The 21,322-nt window shown below is 41.2% G+C and overlaps 1 protein-coding gene across 2 annotated transcripts in view; it reads right to left on the reverse strand.

The window, feature by feature from the left end:
* Positions 1 to 286: 286 nt before the first annotated feature.
* Positions 287 to 21,322, reverse strand: part of TSGA10 (testis specific 10) — a 61,126-nt gene continuing 40,090 nt past the window's right edge. For both annotated transcript variants that reach the window (XM_067560005.1, XM_067560004.1), the window contains exons 14-20: positions 19,358 to 19,468; positions 16,966 to 17,151; positions 14,758 to 14,967; positions 13,022 to 13,224; positions 12,602 to 12,706; positions 10,207 to 10,341; positions 287 to 1,437 (exon numbers count right to left, since the gene is read on the reverse strand). In XM_067560005.1, coding sequence (XP_067416106.1) covers positions 1,413 to 1,437; positions 10,207 to 10,341; positions 12,602 to 12,706; positions 13,022 to 13,224; positions 14,758 to 14,967; positions 16,966 to 17,151; positions 19,358 to 19,468 — 975 coding nt within the window. In that variant the 3' untranslated portion in view covers positions 287 to 1,412. The remainder of the gene's footprint in view (positions 1,438 to 10,206; positions 10,342 to 12,601; positions 12,707 to 13,021; positions 13,225 to 14,757; positions 14,968 to 16,965; positions 17,152 to 19,357; positions 19,469 to 21,322) is intronic.

Raw genomic sequence — 21,322 nt, forward strand, 5'->3', positions numbered from 1 at the left:
ACATGTTACAAACAATTGTTTTTGCACATTATTCCTCAAAATATTTTAAAAGGTTTTTTAAGAACACATTCTTTTACTATAAAAAGTTTTGATGTGTGCTATACATATCAGTGGGTTTCAGAGGAAATGACTGGCATTTGAAAGCTGAATTTGAATTTTTAGTGGTCAAACCACCACAAATGATGTGTGTATGTTTATGTATATAGCACATACCAAAGGAAGGAGTAAACCATGAGAATAACCGACCCTCGCTGCCCTCAAAGAAAACGACAGACTACATAAAACATTTTCAAAAGGTTTTCCTTTGTTACTATGGCCACAAGGGTGAAGAAGCTCCATAAAAATTAAGGGAAAGGGCCAAATGGAAAATTATTGGAAATAAAACAACAGGCATTATTTTTCACTGTTTCCAGATATAGAAATGGTAATAAACAGAGACAGGTCTTAGCACAGAGAATATTTTTACCTAGGCTTTAAAATTCATATTAAATCCATATATAGTGATAGGTTTTCAGGTTTATAAAATGACTTGGAAGAGTTTAATAAAACCTGTCAAGCCCGCACCTCACATCTGAAAAGTGCAGAATCTGATATGGATTAATAAATAATGTCACCTAGCCCCTAAGACTTGTATTAGTTTTCTTTGAATTTTTAAGCAAATTAAATTTTAAATACAAATATCTTTACAAATAGCATTTATCTACATTAATAAGCTTTAATAAGAAATTAGCACAATTGTAGTAATATGCTCAATAATTAAGTACTCCTCCCAATCATAGTATTTTTATATTTGTAACAGATACTCATACTTATTGTCATAGATGGGTAATAGATTTACTGGCTTTGAAATAAAAATGAATAAAACCGGATGTTGATGCCGAGAGGTAGCAAAACACAAAACTGAAGAATATGCCTCATCTTGCAGAGAAGGCTTGGCACATGCTTTCAAATGTAAACACAACATACCTTGGCAAAAATACAACCACCTTACAACAGAGAGATCTGGAAATAGATATAGATTTTTTAAAAAGTTTTGTATTGTTACACACTTTTCATTTTCCCTACTACAGCATACATTTTTAATAGTGGAACATGCACACTTTTTCCTTTGCATTTTATCAAAGTACAGATGCAGCTGTGTGCATTTCTCCTTCTGTTTCCTGAAATGGGTCGTGATATGGCACTAAATAATAAAGGTTAGCTGTATTTAAAAAAAAAAATCAAGACTGATTTCTTTTCATTGACCAAAATAAAAATTTCAAAGTATGTGTTCTCTTACATTAAGTAAGTGTATTTAACGTAATTTATCAGTCAGCTGGGAAAAAGAGCTGTTTAACAAACCCTGAGTTCTATTTTAAACCTGCAGCTTTCTAGAGGATGTGCTGATTCCTTTCATGTCATCCTGAGTAATGTTAGAAGTCCCTGAATGTAGAATTCCTACAAGAGAAGAAAAAGTGTGAAGTTGAATTGTTCTTATATATTCATTTAATATAGAACTCTTTTCTGAGGTTTATATGTGTAAAATTTAAATGCTTAATCCTGCAAGTCCTCTTTGCGTCTAACTCCCATTCACTTCAACAGGGATTCCATGCACAGAGGATTTGCAGGATTAGGCACTAATAGCCCAATTTTCAAAGCACGCACCCCAAATGCCCACTGAAGTCAAAGGCAACTTTGGGCTCTCCCACCATCTCTGAAAAATCAACCTAAAAGTGTCTTTCCTATTTCCTTAGCAGGCCAGTAGGTACACAGCACTCAGGTTGACTTTTCAAAAACAGAGGAGTCTCAGGTGGTACTATTTTACAGGCAGTGGAAATTTATGAGACGAATGCACTAAATATTATGAAACCAACATAGAAGGAAAGGAGAGAAGAAGATGAAAAAATTAAGAGGGAGAAGTCAATTATTGTCTGATTTACTTCTGATCCCACAATCCCACTGAAACAGAAATATATTAATTGGTTGACTTAAATCTCCAACCAAATCAAAGTCCAACCTCTCCATATGTTTTTATGAGAGGCAGAGAAACGGGAGGGTAGGAGGAGTGAAGAGCAGTCGTGGCGTGGGCAGCACATTACTCCTGCCTTTCAGGAGGCTAGGCAGGGGAGTACCAGCGCTCAGACCATGGCCCCCCTGCTTCATCCTCCTCCTCGAGACCTCACCCAGGCTCTGCTCCTGCTTATTCCCCCTCTCCCTGCTCATGCCTCTGCCCCATTGTCTGCTCCCTGATCCAATGCCTTGTCCCAGCTGAGTCAGGCTCGTCCCTTCCTGGCTCCCCTCAGCAGCCCAGCCCGGTGGCCAACAGGAATGTGTTTTCCATTGGGCGACTGATTGGCCCAGTGCTTCAGTCCGTCTCCCAGCTGCAGTTCCGATCCCTCCCTAGCAGCAGCTGGGGGCTCACACGGGCTTAGTCCCCAGGCAGTTGAGGAAGGTTCCAGGAAACTTCCCCCTCTCACCTGGAAAGTTGGGGTAAGGGTAGGTCCTCTGCACGAGGGGGGATGGAGCTGTGGGGTGAGGAGCTCTCCACATGGGCACCACAGCCCACCCTGCTGAAGAGAAGGGGAAGAGCTGCCCTCTCCATGTTCCTGGACCTCGGCTCAAGGCAGTGAATCACAGGTGGATCAGGAAGGACCGTTTGGGGCGGGGTGGGAGGAGCCAAAACAATCAGCTGATTTACCAGTGGGACCTGCCAAAGGAGTGGGAGAGGTGCTGAGGGAAGCACTCAGTGTCAGCGCCTGCCACCTCTGCCTCCAGGTGACTTGGAGAGCAGGGCTGCATCCACCACTCCCCAGCAGCGGCATTGCCTCCAGATGACTTTGCCCCCTCCCCTGAAGTCCTCACCGCCCACTGCTTGCGCCTCTCGGGAGAGAGGACAAAGAGGTGCGAGCATTGCGCGGGAGAGAGTAGAATGGAAGCAGCAGGGCCTGGGTTAGAAGAGGGATGGAGTGTGGGTGGGATGGAGCAGGAGCTTCTGGTGGCTGTTTGTGGGGCTTAGCCTCTCCAAACCTATTATACCCACCACCCCTCTGAGTGCTGGTAATGTCAGCAAAGGTATGGGCTCCCAATATATTTTAGGTATCACAGAATCAGATATTAACTATGAAAAAAGCCTCTCCTTCCAAAGGGGAATTGTGTCTATATTGTCCAATGATTTGTCCAGTTATGAATGATTCAAGTGATAAATGAAATTCCATCATTTCTGCTGAAGGACTATTTCATAGTATAATAAGATCTTACAGATAGAAATAGTTTCTTTAACTCCTAATGGTACCTGTTTTGAAACACCCAAAGTAATATTTCTACTTTTCTGGCTTTAACAACCTTAAAATATTTGTGTTTCCATCATATCCCATTATTCATTTGGTCAAGATACATATTTTACGTTATTTTTTCTTCTTTCAATCTACCGTCTTAATTACTGTAGCTGAGTTCCCTCCAGTTTGTCTAAGTTGTCAAAGACCTGGGCAAGGAACAATGACCTGAAGGATAATTAAGACCTTGAACATTCAAGACCCAAAAACCAAAACAAAAGGAAAGAAGAAAAACCTGAAAAACAACAACCCAGTAAGTATATTTCTTTGGGAACTGAGGGGTTGTATACACACCCTTTTCTTTAACTAAAACAAAATCTAAAAAAAATCAGTAGAAATAAACCAATAGAAATGCTTAAGTGAACAAACTTAAAATGGTTTACACATGGCTTATATTAATTTAAATTAATTCAGTGACTTAAACAATGCAACTTTTATGTGCAGACAACCCCTAATAAAGAACTGTACCTTCCCCTGGGACAGTGACTGAAGAGCATGCTGGGTATTATTTGTTTGGACTTACTCTGATTGAATTGGCTTAAGGGGAAAGGTATTGATTTATGCTCCAGTTTGCAGAAGGATTTTAGTCTTGGTTTTGTGTGTGACAAACTTACAAATGGGCAAAGAATGGTCTCTCTTTTAGGAATGGGGCTTTTGGATTACAGGACACTGTTATCTGAATCTCCCAACAGCTTAGAAACTGGGAAGGAAGACATCTCATCCACAATGTCTAATGTATAATGCTCTGTGAGCTACAAGGAAAGAAATAAGAAGTTGGCAGCAATACAAAGTGAGTCCTAAACCATGTTATTAAATTTGTTACCTGTAACCTTAGAGAGTTTCCTTCAGACTCACAAAACAACACTTTTCTAGCTCCTGTTATATCTCAGATAACCAATATATGGCAGATCTCCGTAAGTGGTCATGGGGAACTGAAAAGTTCATATATATCAAACATTTTTCTGGTGACTTCATCCATCTTTCCATCTCATGGGTCTTTTAGAGAAGAGCTAGAAGCCCCAAGGAAGTCAGTTTTCTTGTAGCAGGACATAGTTCACCCCACATTATGAAATGTTAGCCTCTCATCAGAAAACATTTAAGGAACTCTGTACAATTTTTAACAGATTTATTTTAAAAAGTTGGTTTAGCATCCAAAGCAACACAGGCTGCCTATAATTTGAAAGTCTGGAGAGAAAAGGCTCTTTTGTTTTTCCCTTCCCCAGAATTGGAGAAGGCACCTTTACTTGTATTTATTTAGCCACATTTCTGTAATATTCACAAACCATTATATTATCTGACCACCATGGATTCCTTATTTTTGGGGGAATCCTCAAGTTGCACTGGGTAGAATATATAAGAGCAAATACTCCCAGTTTCCTAAAAAACCTTCCTGGCTGGTTGTAGGATCTTTATGTCAGCCTTGAAAGACTTCCACCCCCAACACTACTTCCTTCCTCAGAAAAGGACTATGAGACTGCAGAAAAGGGAGGGAAAGTGTTGAAAACCTGTTGTAGTGGGGTTGCAGGATTGCCACCCTCACTTCCGTGCTGCTTTCAGAGCTGGGAGGAGGTTTCAGAAGGTGGAAGTGAGTCTGATCTCCCCTGTGCTGCTGGCAGCGCCCCAGCAAGGAGCTCCCAGCTGCTAGTCTCAGCGGGCTGGAAAGAGACAGGACTTCCTCTTTCCCTGCACAGCTGCTCTTGGGTACCTCTCCCCACTGCACAAATATCTGCACCCTCCCCTGTCCACTTGCTTCCTGCCCCCATTGCTCCACAGCCGTAGGGGGAGGGGTCGTTGTATAGGTTGCACTCCCCAGATGCAATTATTAGTTTGTTTCAATAAAATAAAGGTCATGTGAATTTGACAGGATTGATTGATTGACATTTTACAACAGCAAACAACACTCAGGGCTCAACTCCCTGATTGTTAAATATAGGCATCTGAGGCAGTTTTTTTAGAGTAGTGATCTCAGTTGTCAGTCTCAAATTTGAGAACCACTGCCTTAAGTTAACAAAAGCAAGTGGAAAAAAAAGTTCTGGTTTCAAATGTCATTAGTTGAATGTCAGAATGGAGCATCCTGCAACTGTGTCTTTCTTCATTGCCTGTCTCTGTGTTGAAAACACCTCTGTGTTTAGACACCGCTCTCTCTGCATCCACAGACTTGGAATTGTCGGATATCACCAAGCTAGCCTTGCATGATGTGGGATTCTGCCTTCCACTGAGTCCCAAAACTGTAACACAGGCAAACTACAGTCTGTTTCTTTTGCGATATTTTCGTAAGTGGAAATCTCCAGCCTACAATTCTTGTCAAAGTTAGGAATTGCATTAAGTGAGGTTAAATCCACTATCGACAGGTGTATTTGTGCAGTGTCAAAAATACACACAGCTTTTAGGAACCCTGCTGCAGATTGTTGAAACTTTTGAACCATTTTTGCTAGATCGCTTGGCTCTTCCCCCTAGCAATAGTATTGTCTGAGCTTCTTTGCCATGCAAGAAAACACTTGCTGAGCACTGGCATTTAACTCAGCATTGCCAGAGTGATTTTCATTTGACTGTGCTTCAGCCCAGAACAGTACATCCATTATCTTCTTGTAAACTTGGTGGATTGTGATATGTTGAGATTTGAACCAAGTGATTAAATCCATTAGTTCTGTGGTTCTTGGCAATGAACTGAATTTCCTCATTCAGCTGAGCATTGTTTAGAAGGGGTGAAAGGTCTGTTAAAACCTGCGTTTTCAATGTCAGTGTCAGCTCTTCTGAGATGAACTCAGAGTAGTACTTCAGGTGAACTGCAAAGTACTGTACAGCCTGAAACCAGGAATTCCAATGAAATACTGGCTCTTGGGGGAATAAAGCATTTCAGTGCTTGTGCATCAGTGCACAGTTTGGGAAGACAGATTGTGCAAAGGGGTCACAGCACCTAGCTTCATCCAGCCTGAGGGGCTCCTCCTGGGCTCAGCTCACTCTGCTCCCGTCTGGTATGACGTACATGGGGGGGAGGAGAAGATGCCCCTGCCTGACCTAAATGCCATCCCTGAAATAAATCCCTTTGGACTGTTGAAGCAGCGCAAGAGGAAATATATAGGACCCTAAAAGCTTCCTTGGAGGACAATGGGAATAATCTTGTCTGGCCTGGAGGCTAAGTAGAATTGATTTCCTCAGTCAAGACGAACAGGAGACAATGCAGGAGACAAAACACCCCAAATCTCCCTGCTGCGGTGCATGCCTGCCCTGTAGCACTTCCTGCTGACCTGCTGCAGGCACTTCCTTTCTCAGTTTCCCTTTTCTCAAGTTCCCTCTAGAACTCCACAGGGTAGTACCACTTTAGGGTCTTTTGGTTAATACCTGTCCTTGGGGCTGGTTTATTACTTCAAATAATTTGCAACAGAAATCGCAATCATAGTCCATTTCCCACATCCAATGCATACAGTCCTTAAAATCCTGCTCTTCCCAGAGCGAACCCCCACAGTCCCTCTGCTCGGAGATCTTCCTAAGGGTGCAACCCTCAAACCCTGGCTCTCTAGGTCCAGCTCTCCAGCATGGAGATGTCAGCAGGTAAGTTCATCTGCTACTCCCCTGCCTTCAGCTCTCTTCGGTGCTCAGCTTTGGCTCTCCAGCTTAGAAGTCAGCAGGCACCTCCCTCTGCTGCTCTCTAGCCTTCTGCCCTTTTTAGTCTTCCAGCCCTGTCTATATTTATGGTCTACTGCTCTTGCTGCTCTTCTGCCTTTGGCATTCCCCCAGGAACCACATATAGTCTCCTGGCTCTGGCAGCTCTCATCTGCAAACTCTCACTCCCCGGCAATTCTCACCTGCCCTTTTTTGACTAACCCAGCAGCTGTCCTCTGCCTTTTTCCTGACTGACTTTCGGAGACCCCCAACTCATCAGTTCTCTCTGGCCTGTAGTCTCTCCCCTTAGACTCAGGGTTGTGCACAGCCCTTTTCCTTCAGGTCTGTGATCTCTGAGAGCTCCACTCCCTTAGAAGAACTTTTCGGTCTATAAGCATCTCCCTCTAACTGAGCCCTGATGGCCTTTAGAAGGCTCAGGTGCTTGTTATTCAATTAACTGCCTAGAAAGGCTTGTTCTCTTTAAATTAGCTATGCACAGGTAGTATGGGCCTGGATTCCCCTTAAAGGGGCCAGAAACCCCATGACACTCCCTTAGTGTTCTTATGTGGCTGTGCCTAAAACGTTCTAATTTTGCCTTTGAGAACTTTACCTCAGTATTTGCAATATTAGTAAGATAATTAAAGGAACTACAGCAACTAACTAGTATCTTAGCACAAACACTGTCCATTCATCAAGAAGTGATCTTCCCTGGCTTCACCTTTCTCAGACTCTATAGCAACTTTAGTAGTGGACTATACCCTTACAAGAAAAGGAGGAAAGTCTTGCTATCCCTTTCTCTTGTTCCCCTTCCTGGATTGACTCAGGAGACAGAGAGGTATGCCTAGGAAAAATACTTCTGCTGTAAACCAATGAAGAAGAGGTAGAAGAATAAGGCTGTAAGAATGAGGAGCAGAGGAGACACAGACACTATTTATTTGAGAGACATATACCTGTGCTGAAGATGATAGATACACAGATATATTAATTATCAGTGCCCTAGGTTTTGGTACTGGAACAAACTTGAAAGCCATTGTTAATAGTGAGACATCTAGAAGAGGAGGTTCCTGTTCCAACATAACTCTCCTGATGTTGTAAATAGCCAGAGCTGAGATTGGTACTTCCTGCTTCAGTGCAGTGAAAGTAGGCATTACTGAGTAGATTGGTACTGCAGTAGAGATGGATGCAGATGGAGCTTTCTCTTCTTCATGTGGTACCAAAGCAGAGGAAATGGTGATTGAGGTTGAATGGTATGTTTGCCAGTGCCAAAGATCATATCTTAGCAAATACATAGGAACCATACTTCAGGTCAGACTTAGGAGAAGGAAAGGAGCTGTGGCTGAGTGAGAAAAACGAAGACTCTTTAGCTTCCTTTTAGCCAATTCTGGGGATAGTGATCGGTGCCAAGTACTTTTTCCATCAGGAGCAGCTGACTGATCCAAGGAGACCTAGGCCATGCTCTCAGATGAAGTGTGTGGTTTTTTGGCAACCTGTGAGACCCAAGTGCTATGGGTAACATCCTGGGTTACCAGAGCACTAGCCAAGTGTTACTTGAGAGCCCCAGAGGCAATTTCCATTGAGGGGGCCTCAGAATCAGAAGCACCCTTCATTGACTGCTCCAACAAAAATAATTTCAAAGGAGCCTCTTGGGTTTTGTGTGCATGTTTTGAAAAGACCTGCACATGAAGCATTTGTCTGGAATACAGCCTTCTCCAAGGCAAAGACATTTAAGATGCCCATCATTTAAGTACATAGCTATCTTACAAGCAGGAAAGGTTTTAAAACCTGGAGTCTTTGCCTTAGCCATGGTACATAATTTATACTTCTGTACCAAGTATACCAACAAAAAATTGTTTTTTTTAATATATTGTCAATGGGCTAGAAAAATATGTAACAAAAAACTGCAAGTAAGTGTGATGGATCTTCTACTAAACAGAGGATTATGACTCCTATCAACATCCTCTCCACTGCACATCCCCTTTCTCTTGGTCAAGTAAGGGGAAAGGTCCTACATGAAGAAGTTGAAGAGCTCTGTCTGGAGATGACAGCCACCTGGCTAGCCAGGATTTACAGGGATCCTGAAGCAGCAGTTGCATGGCAAGTGGGGAGCTGGAGAGAAGCTGAATTCAGAATGGGATCCCCAAAAACCATATGCAGCGTCACATATGGAACAATGCAGGTCTGTGTGGAGCTTATGGGGGAGCAGCAGCAGCTGGGCATGGAACCAGAGCAGAGGGGCCTCAAAGAGAGAGACTAATTGAGCCTTGCCTGGAAATCTGCAAGTGCCCATTGGCTTGCAATAGAGACATGGAGAGGGCACCCCAAGCACTAGGCCTGAAAAGACTTGACTCTCGAGTGGACTGCCCCAGAGACCCACTCAAGAAATGCTATAGCTTATTTTGAACTGTAACTGTTTAAGCCTCCGTATCTAAGGTACCTGCAACCTCTCTCTTTCCCTCCCAGCCCTAGCTCTTAGCCATGTGTCTGAGTGGTTACTGGGACTCACCAGGGCTAGCATGTAGAAGGCCTAGCTGCAGTAGCACCTTCAGTGCTTACCTGTGAGTTGTGGTACACCTGACATATTAGTGGCACCCTAGGGGTTTGGTGTACTAAGCAGCCCCAGTAATTACAAAACTAACACTATATGAACACTAACTAAGATGAAGAACTATGGGATAGCAGTCAAGACACTGGAGATTTTGACTTGCTGCCACAGGCAGTAAGAAGGAACTGAGAGATGGTTGGGCTTGCTCTGCCATTTATGCCTAAAGATATGTTTAGGAGGGAGAGGGGGAATGCAAGGAACAAACTGTCCCCACCAAACACTGCTGGCCAAAATAATCCAACCTTGCATGCATAAGGTGAAGGTGCAGTTACAGTGGAGTCCACCTACAGTGGACAAATACTGAAAGAGGTGTTGGACTGATATGAAATACTAACTTTGTTATAGGCAAGGTCAAATATTTGTGCCTAAAATTGGACAGGGGAATGACACAAGATTATTAGGAAAGTTTCTACAGGTATTGCCAGTGTTAACTATATCAATTACAGTGCATATAGATACTATGTACTGTATAACTGATACAGTTGAATAAAAATGTTAATATCATTAGTAGGGACTTGGGCCTGATTCTCCTTTCGTTCATACTAGTTTTTACAGTAGTGTAATTCCATAGACTTCAACCATGACCAGAAACAGATCCATGCTACATCCTCTATCTGCCCCAAAAGTTCAGAATTTTAAATTTCTGTACTCTTTTCCCACCATGATTTGGGATATTCTTGAATGACTTACCCTTCCAAGGATCTGTCCAGAGTCCAATCAGGAGATCGATGGAGGGAACGCTCAGGTGATGATGTCCTTAAAGTAGAGCTTAATTGGTATGAAGTAGTAAGACTCTGGCGACGAAGCTCTTGTACAGCACGTTCCCTAAATCAAAATAATAATGTATTTTAAAAGAGATATTACCAACTAAGAAGTAAAACCTCTCTTCTCTAGACCCAAAGTAGTCTTATGTCATAGTATGTTGTGCGATAAAAAGGAGGGTGCATAAATGTTTTGTCAGCATGACTCAGTGGATAGCACTCAACCTCTAAACCAAAAGGTTGTAGGCAGAAATACAGTAGAACCCCATTTATCTGACCTTCCATTATCTGGCTCTCCGTATTAACCAAATAACCAGTGCACACAGGTCCAGAGGTAGGCAATATCTCTGGTGGCCGCTAGGCAGTGCTGCAGCCTCACAGTTTCCCACTCTCCGAAATACCTGAATTTTTTATTATCCAATTTGGCACCCGTCCCAATTAGATTGGATAAACAGGATTCTGATGTATTAGGTTAGTCCTAATACAGGTTAGTCCTGCTTTGAGCAGGGGGTTGGACTAGATGACCTCCTAAGGTCCCTTCCAACTCTAAATCTTCTATGATTCTATGTATTGCACAAGGCTAGGACACATATCCAAAGCACTAAAGATAAATTGTTCTGCACTATTATCTATCTGATAGTGCAAAAGAATCTTCTGCTTAGTGTTTCTTCTATCTGTTGGTTGCCCAGACTGAAGCTAAAAATTCCTTAATAGTCAGGGTAAGCCCAATCTCTCTTTTGGCCAGTGGTTTCTTTCTTGCGCTCCTCAGGGTTCTGCAAGAGCTACTAGAGAGCACATAATGGCTGCTCCAGTTGCCTACAGACAATGCAATATGTGTTTCTAACACATTACTTTATACAACTATTTAATTGTCTGAATTATGAAAACTACTATAAAGCTCAAATGTTATTCTATTCACACTACTGGTGCCAAAAATCAGAATTTCCTGATATAAAATATACTGCTGGCAGTGGTACACAAGGAACAGAACACAGCAGCAGATTAATGCAAGATAAAACAGTATTAGACAGATACTGGAGGTATATTGTTCATAAAATGATTTGTTAAAACAAAGATTCTGATTGACAGAGCAAAGTTTCAGAATTATTGACTCTAGGAGAGCTCAGTATAACTGTATTATGACTAGTTTACCATATTAGCTTCATTTTATCAAACCATAATATCTTCTATAACAACAAAAACTGACTTCAGAAAGTGAAATTATGCAAGAATACCAGTATTTCTCAGATAGCTGAGGCACATGATACAACTGCATAACTTGATATGTTGTCACCATGAACATAAGACAGCTTTATTGAAATTCATTTATCAGAAGGCTTATATTATTATATTTATCATAACAAGAGACCATGGATTTCTGAGACATTTCTGTTTCTTTGTGTGGCAAGTTCATGTCCACAAACAAAAAGACAACAGGCATTTTAAAGACATGTTTTATTACCATAGTATCAGCAAAAGGTTAAATTACTCAATCTCATTCCTTTGTTTTCAATTTAAAAATGAAGTTAACCATGACTGCGTGTTTTGAAAATGTATAGCTGATGGTCAGTTTTAACTTTAACTTTATAAATAAAAGAGATTATCAGCTCTACAAATAAAATCAATAGGTTGACAATTGCTATTTGCCACACATTTCTCTGTAGGAAAAGCTGGTGAATCTTCAATGTTTTAGAAGATTTTTTCAAAATACTTCATCATTTCCTGTATTCGTTTCCCACCCCTTTATATCCGCATTGCTTCTAACTCCTTTCCTCCTTCTCTTCACTTTCCTACTCTTCTTTCTCTAGCCCTCCTCTTCTCCATGGTCCTTTTTCTTCTACTTTCTTTCTCCTCCTCCTTTCAACTATCTTTGTTCAGATTAGCCAGCACTTTCAAAATAAACGCAGGAAGGATGTGGAAAGAAAAGCAACTGAAAACCAACAGTTGTTTTGTCTGAAAAGCACTTTATTGATTTACTAGGACACAAGTCTTACAATCTGATCTATTTTACATAATGATAGGTACATTTCTGGTGCCAGTTCTTCAACCAACATGTTCCAGGTTTTAAACTAACCTTTTGCAGATTTTGGTGTGGCCTCAGGATTGAAGTAAACAAGGACTCTGATTCAACCTCCTTTAAATAATATTAATTAATTATACTGTAGCATCATAAGGGTATTGAACCCACATCTCCTACACTTCAGGGTACCTTAACTACTCAGCCATCTTTCTTCTCAATTAGTCTAACTAAATTAGTCTAACTATATTGTTCGTCATCTGAAATAACATGGGGAAATAGGAGTAATACAAAAATATACACTTGCCTTTCAAAACGCTCTGTCCCCAGCTGCCTTTTGGTGATATCTAGCTCAGACTCTAGCTGAGTTGTTGTATTTCTGAACTGGGCAAAATCTCGACTCTGGATAGCACTGTAAAGTACATAAAATTGTCATCTGATTCCTTTCAAATATGTCAATATACACAACTGATTAGTTAGGTCAGCATTGGAGTGCAGTTCACAAAACAGTTTTTAAATTGAGTTGAATAAGAATCTTGTATGATACAGCTGCTGAATCAAAAACAGTGATCAATTCTTGGACTTCTTCCATTCTTAAAGTGATCAAGGTGTTCTAACTGTTCAAAAACACAAGTAAGTAAAAACACACACACGCACACAGGAAGAGAAACAAAAATCACTTCTGCTCGGATAATCAGATAGTTTTCTCTCTCTGTCGTTTACTCACAGTTTATTCTCAGCGAGAGAAAGCTGCTCTTTAAGAAGCTGAATTTCAGATTCCTTTTCTTGTTTGGCTATCTGAGACTGAAATTCTTTCTCTCGGTTGGATACCAGCAAAGATTCCAGGTTTTTCATAGAGATTCTTTCATTGGCTAGTTGTTTCCTGAGAAGTTCTACTTCAGAACGAGAAGACTCCCATTCACTCTGCAGCTGAAAGACAAAGATTTACAGGTTTTTCATTTATATCTATTTAGCTTATTGACAATTTGTTAATGTACTGTATTAATTTAAGATTTCAAAATGGCTGCTGAAACCTAAATCATCTTCCCAAGTTTCAAATGCCCAACTTTCTACTACCCAGCAGCCAAAAACTCCAGCTCCCTCTCCCCTCAACAACTTTCACAATGCAGTTCTACATATGTCAATACAAAAATCTGAAGTACACTGAAAATTGAAAGTTTGAAATCAGCATAAATTACTATATGAGAAATACTGTAATAACAGTATTATTCATGACCACATTTAATTTGTAAAAATTTCCAATTTTGAATATACTTCATGCTGCCATAGAATTTCCAGTTTGTTACCGATTTTTGCAATGAAATGCTGTGGAAAGTAGGGGCCTGTGTTGCAGAGTACACATGGCTGTGGGTAATGTGCATGTTAAATGGTGTGCAAAGCTAGAGACAATTTCTCAACTTCAGTCCTTCCTCCAAAAACTCTTTATCTAATAGACATTCAAGCTGCTTTCTTCTTTTTGGCAACCTTTCTTCCTCTCCACTATCACAAACAGCCCTCCTACTTGAGCTCATGGAAGGATCCAGCAAGTCTGGTAGTCTCACATTACATCTCAGACAGATTCAGTCAGATTTCAAGATAAGGCTTCCCCTATCAGAAGGATCTCAGAATGCACTGCACATCTATTATATGAAAAGCCTATAGAAAAATGCAAGATTTTACTGGAACCATTGACCTACAGTCCTGCAAAGAGATTACCAGATCTTCAAAGTTCTGTTATGGAAGGAAATTAGAGGTAGCCTGGAGGAGAGGAACGATAAAGGGGAATGCTGGAAGGCAGGTAAGAAAAAGAGGAATGATCTAGTTGTGTTGGGAGGAGGGACCAAAAAAAAAAAAAAAAAAGGCTGAGATGGGGAATGACACAGAAATAATTATACTGAAAATATTTGGATAGTATGATAAGTGTCCATGTTTTTCAGAACTTAGATAAACTTCAAAAGCTTCAGTTTGGATATCACCAACATTAACTTCACATTGCTTGTGAAAATCAGGGTCAACAGAAACCTATTGTAAATACCAAGCACACTAGATAACCTTATGGACAAGAAAGACAGCCTATATACTCTCCATCCTACAAGAGCCAAGTTTGGGCATCTCAACATTCCTTCTGGGAAACTTCTGTCTAGCAGCCAAGTACTCCAAAGAAAGATGATATAGATTTAAAATCCAAGGCTCACATTGTCAAAAACGACTAATGATTTTAGCTGCCTCAATTTCTGAGATATCCAACTTAAGACACCTCAAAAGGGCCTGATTTTCAGAAAGTACTGTGTATCTGCCCTCTGAAAACCATGCCTTTTGGACACGTTTCAAGTTGAACACTCAAAATCACCAGTCCTTTGGAAAATTTAGATCCAAGTCACCAAAAAATTGTTTTATATCTTATAAACTGAAATTTTATTTTCACATGTAAACTGTTGTTCCAGTATATATTATGTGACATACCCTTTCTATTTCTTGTGTTGTAGAGTTTAGCTGTCGATTTAGTAGCTCTTTGCTAGAGTCTAATTTAATACAAAGTTCTCGTGTAGATGTGAGATCCGCAAGTACAGAGACTTTCTCTAGCTGCACGTTCTGAAGCTCCTCTTCCATTTTCACAAGAGACTTGTTTATGGTAGAAATCTGTGACTTGTAGGCTTTTTCTGTGGTTAAATGCTACCAAAACAAATTGTCTAATTTAAGTAACATTTTGTACTGAAAATTATTTAACACTGTATCCAAAAACCTAATCTTGTTAGAAAACAGTCTATACTGTTTCTGAGAAACTTTGCATGGAAACTGAAACCACCCCGAGCAGTCTTTTATAAAACATTAGAACTTCTGAAATATTCTAGAGTAAGTTTTAAAATAAACTTTTCACATCCCTTATATCAAATAACTAAAAAAAATCTTGTTGCTTTGAGCATAGAAAATGTCACTGACACTTTGGAATCCTCGTTTGGGATTTTGCAGTGCTTGTGGAGTGGATAATGATCAAAATTCTGCTTTCAGCCCTACATTCAGTTTCATAACAGAACCACTTAACTGAACAATAAAATAAATCCTGTGTTTCTATGTATAGAAAACAGAATGAAAAGGAAAAATAATCATGAGTATTTAGATATTGTGAGTAATGCTTACATTGCTGTCACTTGTAAAATGAGGCACTCCTATGGAACAGACCAAAAATCACACCAAAGAGGTATTCCCAAGATGACAGCCATAGGTCTTCTCACTAACACCCTTGTTTAGGGCAAGCACATCTGGTTTACCAGGTATATCGCAATCTGAAGAGGCAGTACCAGTGCCCTGGCCAGTTCTAGTGGAACTGGGATTCTGTCCCAGTTATACTGGATCCCCAAATCATTTGGTCCCAGATTGTTAAAGGTATTTAGATGTTGCTGCTCTCAGTATTGCAATGCCTGACTGATTCAGAAGCCTAAATATCATTTTCGAATGGGAATTAGGAGTCTAAATTCCATTGACAGCCTCTTCAAAAGTGGCATACCATTCGTCTTCGGCACCTGGGGGCCAATACTTGCATTTGCACACCCCCTCAGTTGGCAGCAGCATGGGGGGAAGGGGGGAGGCGCACCGCCCCGCAGAGGGGGGACTGGGGGCCCATTTCTCGCTCTCCCCCATTTCTCACCTTGCTGCGGGGGCAGCTGGGAGCGAAAATGATAGGGGCAGATGCTTCGGGGCCACCCGGCAGCAACGGAAGGAAGCATGATGGGCTCTGGTCCCCACAGCTCCCCTGTTGCACCCAGTTCAGGGATGGAGCATCTGGGAGAATGTTTTCTCCCCCGCAGCGGGAGCTCTCAGCCGCCGGCAAGCCTGAGCTGGGGTTGGCATGGCCACTGGGCCCTGGCCACCTGCGACAGCGGGGGTGGCTCCAAGGAGAAGAGCCTGGCTGGTCTCCTCCTCCTCCTCTCCCCCGAGAATGCCACTGCTCTTCAATCAGTTAGGCATTGCAATACTGAGTGCAGCAACATCTAAATATCTTTTAAAATCTGCACTTTGGTCACCTGTCCCATTTACTGTCTTCTTGTGTTGTTCTGCCACTACTATGCTCCTGTGCACAAGTCCCTTTACTGATCCCCAGCAGCAACTCTGCTTCTGTTTCAGAGTGTGCAATGGATGCTTCTCAGTTGTTTATATACCAGATGGGGGAACAGTTAGGTGTGAAGCAGCATGAAATGGTTACTGTGCTCCCAAATGCATTTTCAAGCCACACTATCCATTCCCCCTTGAAGTTCTTTGGGCCACTTCAGGTCTCAAAAGGGAGCAAAGAAAAACTGGAAGCAAAGAGAACTAGGAAAGGAATATAACAGGTGACAAAGTCTCTCTTACATTAACATATTGTACGTATGGGGTACTGTATGAGGTCAATGACCTGCAGCAACTCAAGGCATACAGGTAGCTTTATGGAACTCACCTTGAAGTTAATATAAAGATTTTGGTTTACAAAATTAAGCGTGGCTAACAGAATTCCAACCAATGGTGTTATAAGATACAACACAGTCCAGGATACTTCATATAATTTTGTCTTTTATCCCATCCATCTTCGCAGTATGCAGCAGAAGAAGGTATTACATCAAATCTTTAAAAGCTGCAGAGTTAAGATATTACCAAGCATTGTTTAGGGAGATCTATGAAGATACTATGCCAACTTACTTGCTCAATCTCTATTTCAAGGGACTCCATTCTTTCTTTCAGCCTGCGGCCTTCAGACTCTGTATTGAGGAGCACCAGTCTGACAGAGCTGCAATCTCCCTCTGCTTGGTGGAATTTTGTTTCCCAGCTTTCTGCCTGTTCACTGGCCCTGTGGTAGCTCTCCAAAAGTTCACGGTTCTCTCTTTCCTAAAATACAGGATCTGATTTTTTTAAAAAACGGATATTCTGTATCAAGGAGGACAAAATAAATATAGGAAACATACTATCTACAGGGATGGCACAAAGTCTGCCCTTTCAGCCAAGACATCAAATAAAGGGTTATTCAAGAGACAGAATGTTTTGTATCTGCTCACATAGGCTTAACTATTAGCCATATTATTAAATTAAATGATAAAAATGTATTTCTTCAATACAGTGATATGCTTCATTCATGTTTTAAATTAAAAATTCCTGAACAGACACATAAGTGATTGGAGTAATTCCCTATTCCTGCAGATAAGTGATTTTCAACTCTGTATATTAAGTCCTAGAAATACCATTAAGTTACAAGTTATAACATTTATAGGTATTATTGAAATATACTTAATATAGTTTATATTGAGAAAAAAATCTGATGAATTATTACCACTTCATGGAATAGTATCAGCACTGTTACTAATGGGAGTTGTGTGCCCATTCTGTTGTGTACAGCACTCCCCAAAACAGTGGAGGCAAAGAATAACATGGGAGCAAATGAGCAATTCAGTACAAGCATTCACAAAAGCCCTCGGACAGTCACCAGATGCTTCATTTTAGTCACTATTGATCCAATCTGGTATTAAACCAATGACTTGGAGATGCAAGGCACCCAGTCCCTGCATCATCTAGTACCCCATTTTATGAATAACTGGATGACTGCCTCCATCTTGTTCAGTGGCTCTACCTCTGAGCCTTTGGTATAAAGCCAGGTTGTGTATTGGCACCCTCTCTCTTCTACATTTCCTAGCAGCAATGAAAACGCTAATCCAAGACCGATAGTCATAGGGCATCAGCATCCAACATCGGATTGACAGTTACCTCTTCAACCTCTCTTGCTAGAACTAAACTAACATCGGCAACAAAAATTGAACTTCAGTATACAGATGATTGTGCTGTAGTTGCACACTCAAGAGAGGATCTACAAACTGCCCTCAATTGCTTCTCTGAAGCGTATGGAAGCCTAGGGCTAACCCTGAACATCGGCAAAACAAATGTTCTTCATCAGCCTGCTCCCAGTCAATCATCAGACGCAGCAAGGAAGATCTACATTGACAGAGAGGAACTGGAAAATGCAGAACACTTTGCCTATCTTGGCAGCCATCTCTCACAGAGGACAAACATAGATGTCGAGATTCAGCACAGAATCTGCTGTGCCAGCCTTGCTTTTGGCAGACTGTCTTGCCGACCATGACGTCAGAACACACACTAGACCTTTAGTTTACAAAGCAGTGGTAATTCCAACTCTCCTCTAGGGCTGCGAAACTTGGGTGACCTACAGAAAACACCCAAAAAACCTAGAACGCCAAAAAACCTGAGGACAGGCGCATAAATGTTAGTGCCAGCACCAGCCCTGATTATCCAGCATCAGCTGAGGTGATCGGGCACTGTGTGATGCATGCCTATCAAAACAATTGCTGTACGCCCAACTCATCAAAGGAGAAAGGAAACAGGTAGGCCAAAAGAAACGCTTCAAAGACACCTTCAAGACAAACATCAAGAGATGCGGCATCGACATCGCACACTGGGAGACAACAGCCCAAGACAGGGATAACTGGTGAAGACCTGTCAGAGAAGGAATGACCCCTTTTGAGGAAAACTGTCCCGCCCTGGTTGCAGAAAAGCTCTAGAAAAGAAAGGACAAACAACTGTCAATGCAGCAATCGTGGCCCAACCCTGCCTTCCAACACCACCTGCAACGTCTGCCAATGAGTCTGCGGAGGAAGGATTGGATTCCTTAATCACTAAAGGACCCATATAAAATAAACACTTGTGAAAGAGATCATCCTCGTCCATCGAGAGATCACCGATGAAACAATTTACCTGGAGATGAAAGACACCCAGTCCCTGCATCATTTAGTACCCCATCTTAAAAACTTAAAATAACCCAAACAAACCACAAAAATCAGTAAATTACAATTCTTCCCTGCTTGTCTAATAAGAAAGCTGCTAAAAAAAGTTTCTTCAACCGTCAAAAAAATCAGTTTTATATATCTATCTATCTATCTATATATACATATAAAATTTGTCTCCAGATTAAAACCTGAAAGACAAAATTTTGAAAAAAAATTACAAGTGGAAATAGAGTTAAAATTGCAACTCAACTTCTGTTACCTGTGTAGCTTTTTCTATCCGTCTTTTCTACACACACACTTACTATAGAATTAAATGTGCTCTTCAATCTGGCAATATCTGTGCTTGAATCCTGTGCTTTCAACTTCATATCATCAAGCTCATTCTGACACTTTGCAAGTTTTTGATGTAGGATCTGTGAAGAAATATATAGGTTTTCCACAAAGTTAACATACTGTTTATACCTTTAGTTTCTTCTTCCATTTTACTAGCACTTTTACTTCTATATTTTTATGATAAAACGATGCAAAACAAAAAAACAAAACAAAAAACCCACAAAACCTTTCAGCTGTGCAAACACATATCAGAAAATATTAACATGATTAACACTTTTAGTTAATCTTCATAAAACATCTTTTATAAAAAATCATAAGACATTTGAATCTGTTACAAAACATATTTTATAAAAAACAAAGTTGACTAATGTAAGACAAGAACAATGATCTATAAAAAGGTGCAGGAGTAGTTGGTGCTAAAATGGTTCAGCAAAAAGGCAGGGAAGAAGAGCTAAGCTCTTAGATAAGATTTTAAAAGGTTCTGATTTAATTGTGAGACACAGTCCAGGATAAAACTGTTCCATAAGGCAGGAGCAAAATGATTAAAGCCACAAAGCAATGGTCCAATGAACGTTGGATGATTACAAGATGCTGGCTTACTTCCAACTGCTTCCACAGGCATCCAGACTCATCACTGCAAAGAAAAACTTGGAGCCTTGTAAAAGTAACTAGAAACAAGAAGGAGCAACAAGCTTTGCTTTCTCTGTCAGCTGGTCTACACACAGAAATTACATCAATTAACTACATCAGTAATTCAACCATTTAAGAATGTCCACACAAGGAGGATTGCACTAATTTAACAAAATCATTTTAGAAATATATTTAATCAATGCAATTTCTATAGGCAGAAGAGGCCTACATAAAACCACTGTTACGTAGGAAGAGAAGAGGAAACAGGAGCCTCCTTCAGCTTCTATTTATCAAAGCTACCTAGCATAAGCAAGAAAGAAATGTTGACAAGAGAAAAGAATAAAACATTCAAGATACCAGAGGGAGAAGATCACCAAGTGACTGGGCAACATGTCCAGAAGAACACTGAACCAAGTTGCAGGAAAGCCTTTGCAGAGCAAAGAGGACAACCAGGCACCAGAAAATCTTACACAAGGGGGAACAGCACTATGCATGAGAGAAGCAAGGGAGAAGAGGAGAGAAAGGAACAAAACACATGGAAGGGAGAGATGAAAGGAAGAACTGTGCAGTAACTGAGGTTCTTCAAGATGTGTTACCGTGTGCATGCTCCACTGTAAGTGAGGCAGCGCCTCCTGTGCCTGGAATCAGATCTTCTGCGGCAGTGCCTGTTGGGCCGCACACGCACTCCTCCCCGGCTTATGCTGTGAACGGCATCTATATATAGTTTGTGTGGTCCAACCGCCCTCGGTTCCTTTTCTACTGCAGAGCCTATGTTGGAGCTCCAAAGCAGAGAAGAGGAGGGCGGGTAGTGGAGCACCCATAGGGGGACACGTCTCAAAGAATCACAGTTACTGTACAGGGTGAGTAACTTCTTCTTCGAGAAGTGGCCTTATGGGTGCTCCACTGTAGGAGACTGTAGAGCAATGCCCCTGGGTGGAAGGCTGGAGCTTCAGAGTGGTGTTCAAGAAGGAAGAGAAGATGGTGTGTCCTAGTAGGGAATCAGATGCTGTGTTATGGGTAATTGCATAGTGTTGGCTAAAAGTGTCTGCAGATGCCCAAGGGGCTGCTTTGCAAATATCAGCGATCGGTACACTGTTGAAAAAGGCAATCGAGGTGGATAGAGAGTGAGTGGAACATGCTTCAGTTCCAGTTGTAGGTATCTGATTGTGCAGTTGATAGCAAAGGTGTATGCATTGTGAGATCCACCTGAAAAGCCACTGTTTGGCAATCACTCTTCCCTTCAAGCATTCGGCAGCGGATAGGAATAAGCATGCCAGTTGTCTGAAAGTTTTGGTTCTATCCAA

The sequence above is a fragment of the Emydura macquarii genome, unplaced genomic scaffold, assembly GCF_026122565.2.
Source record: "Emydura macquarii macquarii isolate MOO-44397 ecotype Brisbane River unplaced genomic scaffold, CSIRO-AGI_Emac_v2 contig_2207, whole genome shotgun sequence".
In the NCBI taxonomy this organism is placed as follows: domain Eukaryota; kingdom Metazoa; phylum Chordata; order Testudines; family Chelidae; genus Emydura; species Emydura macquarii.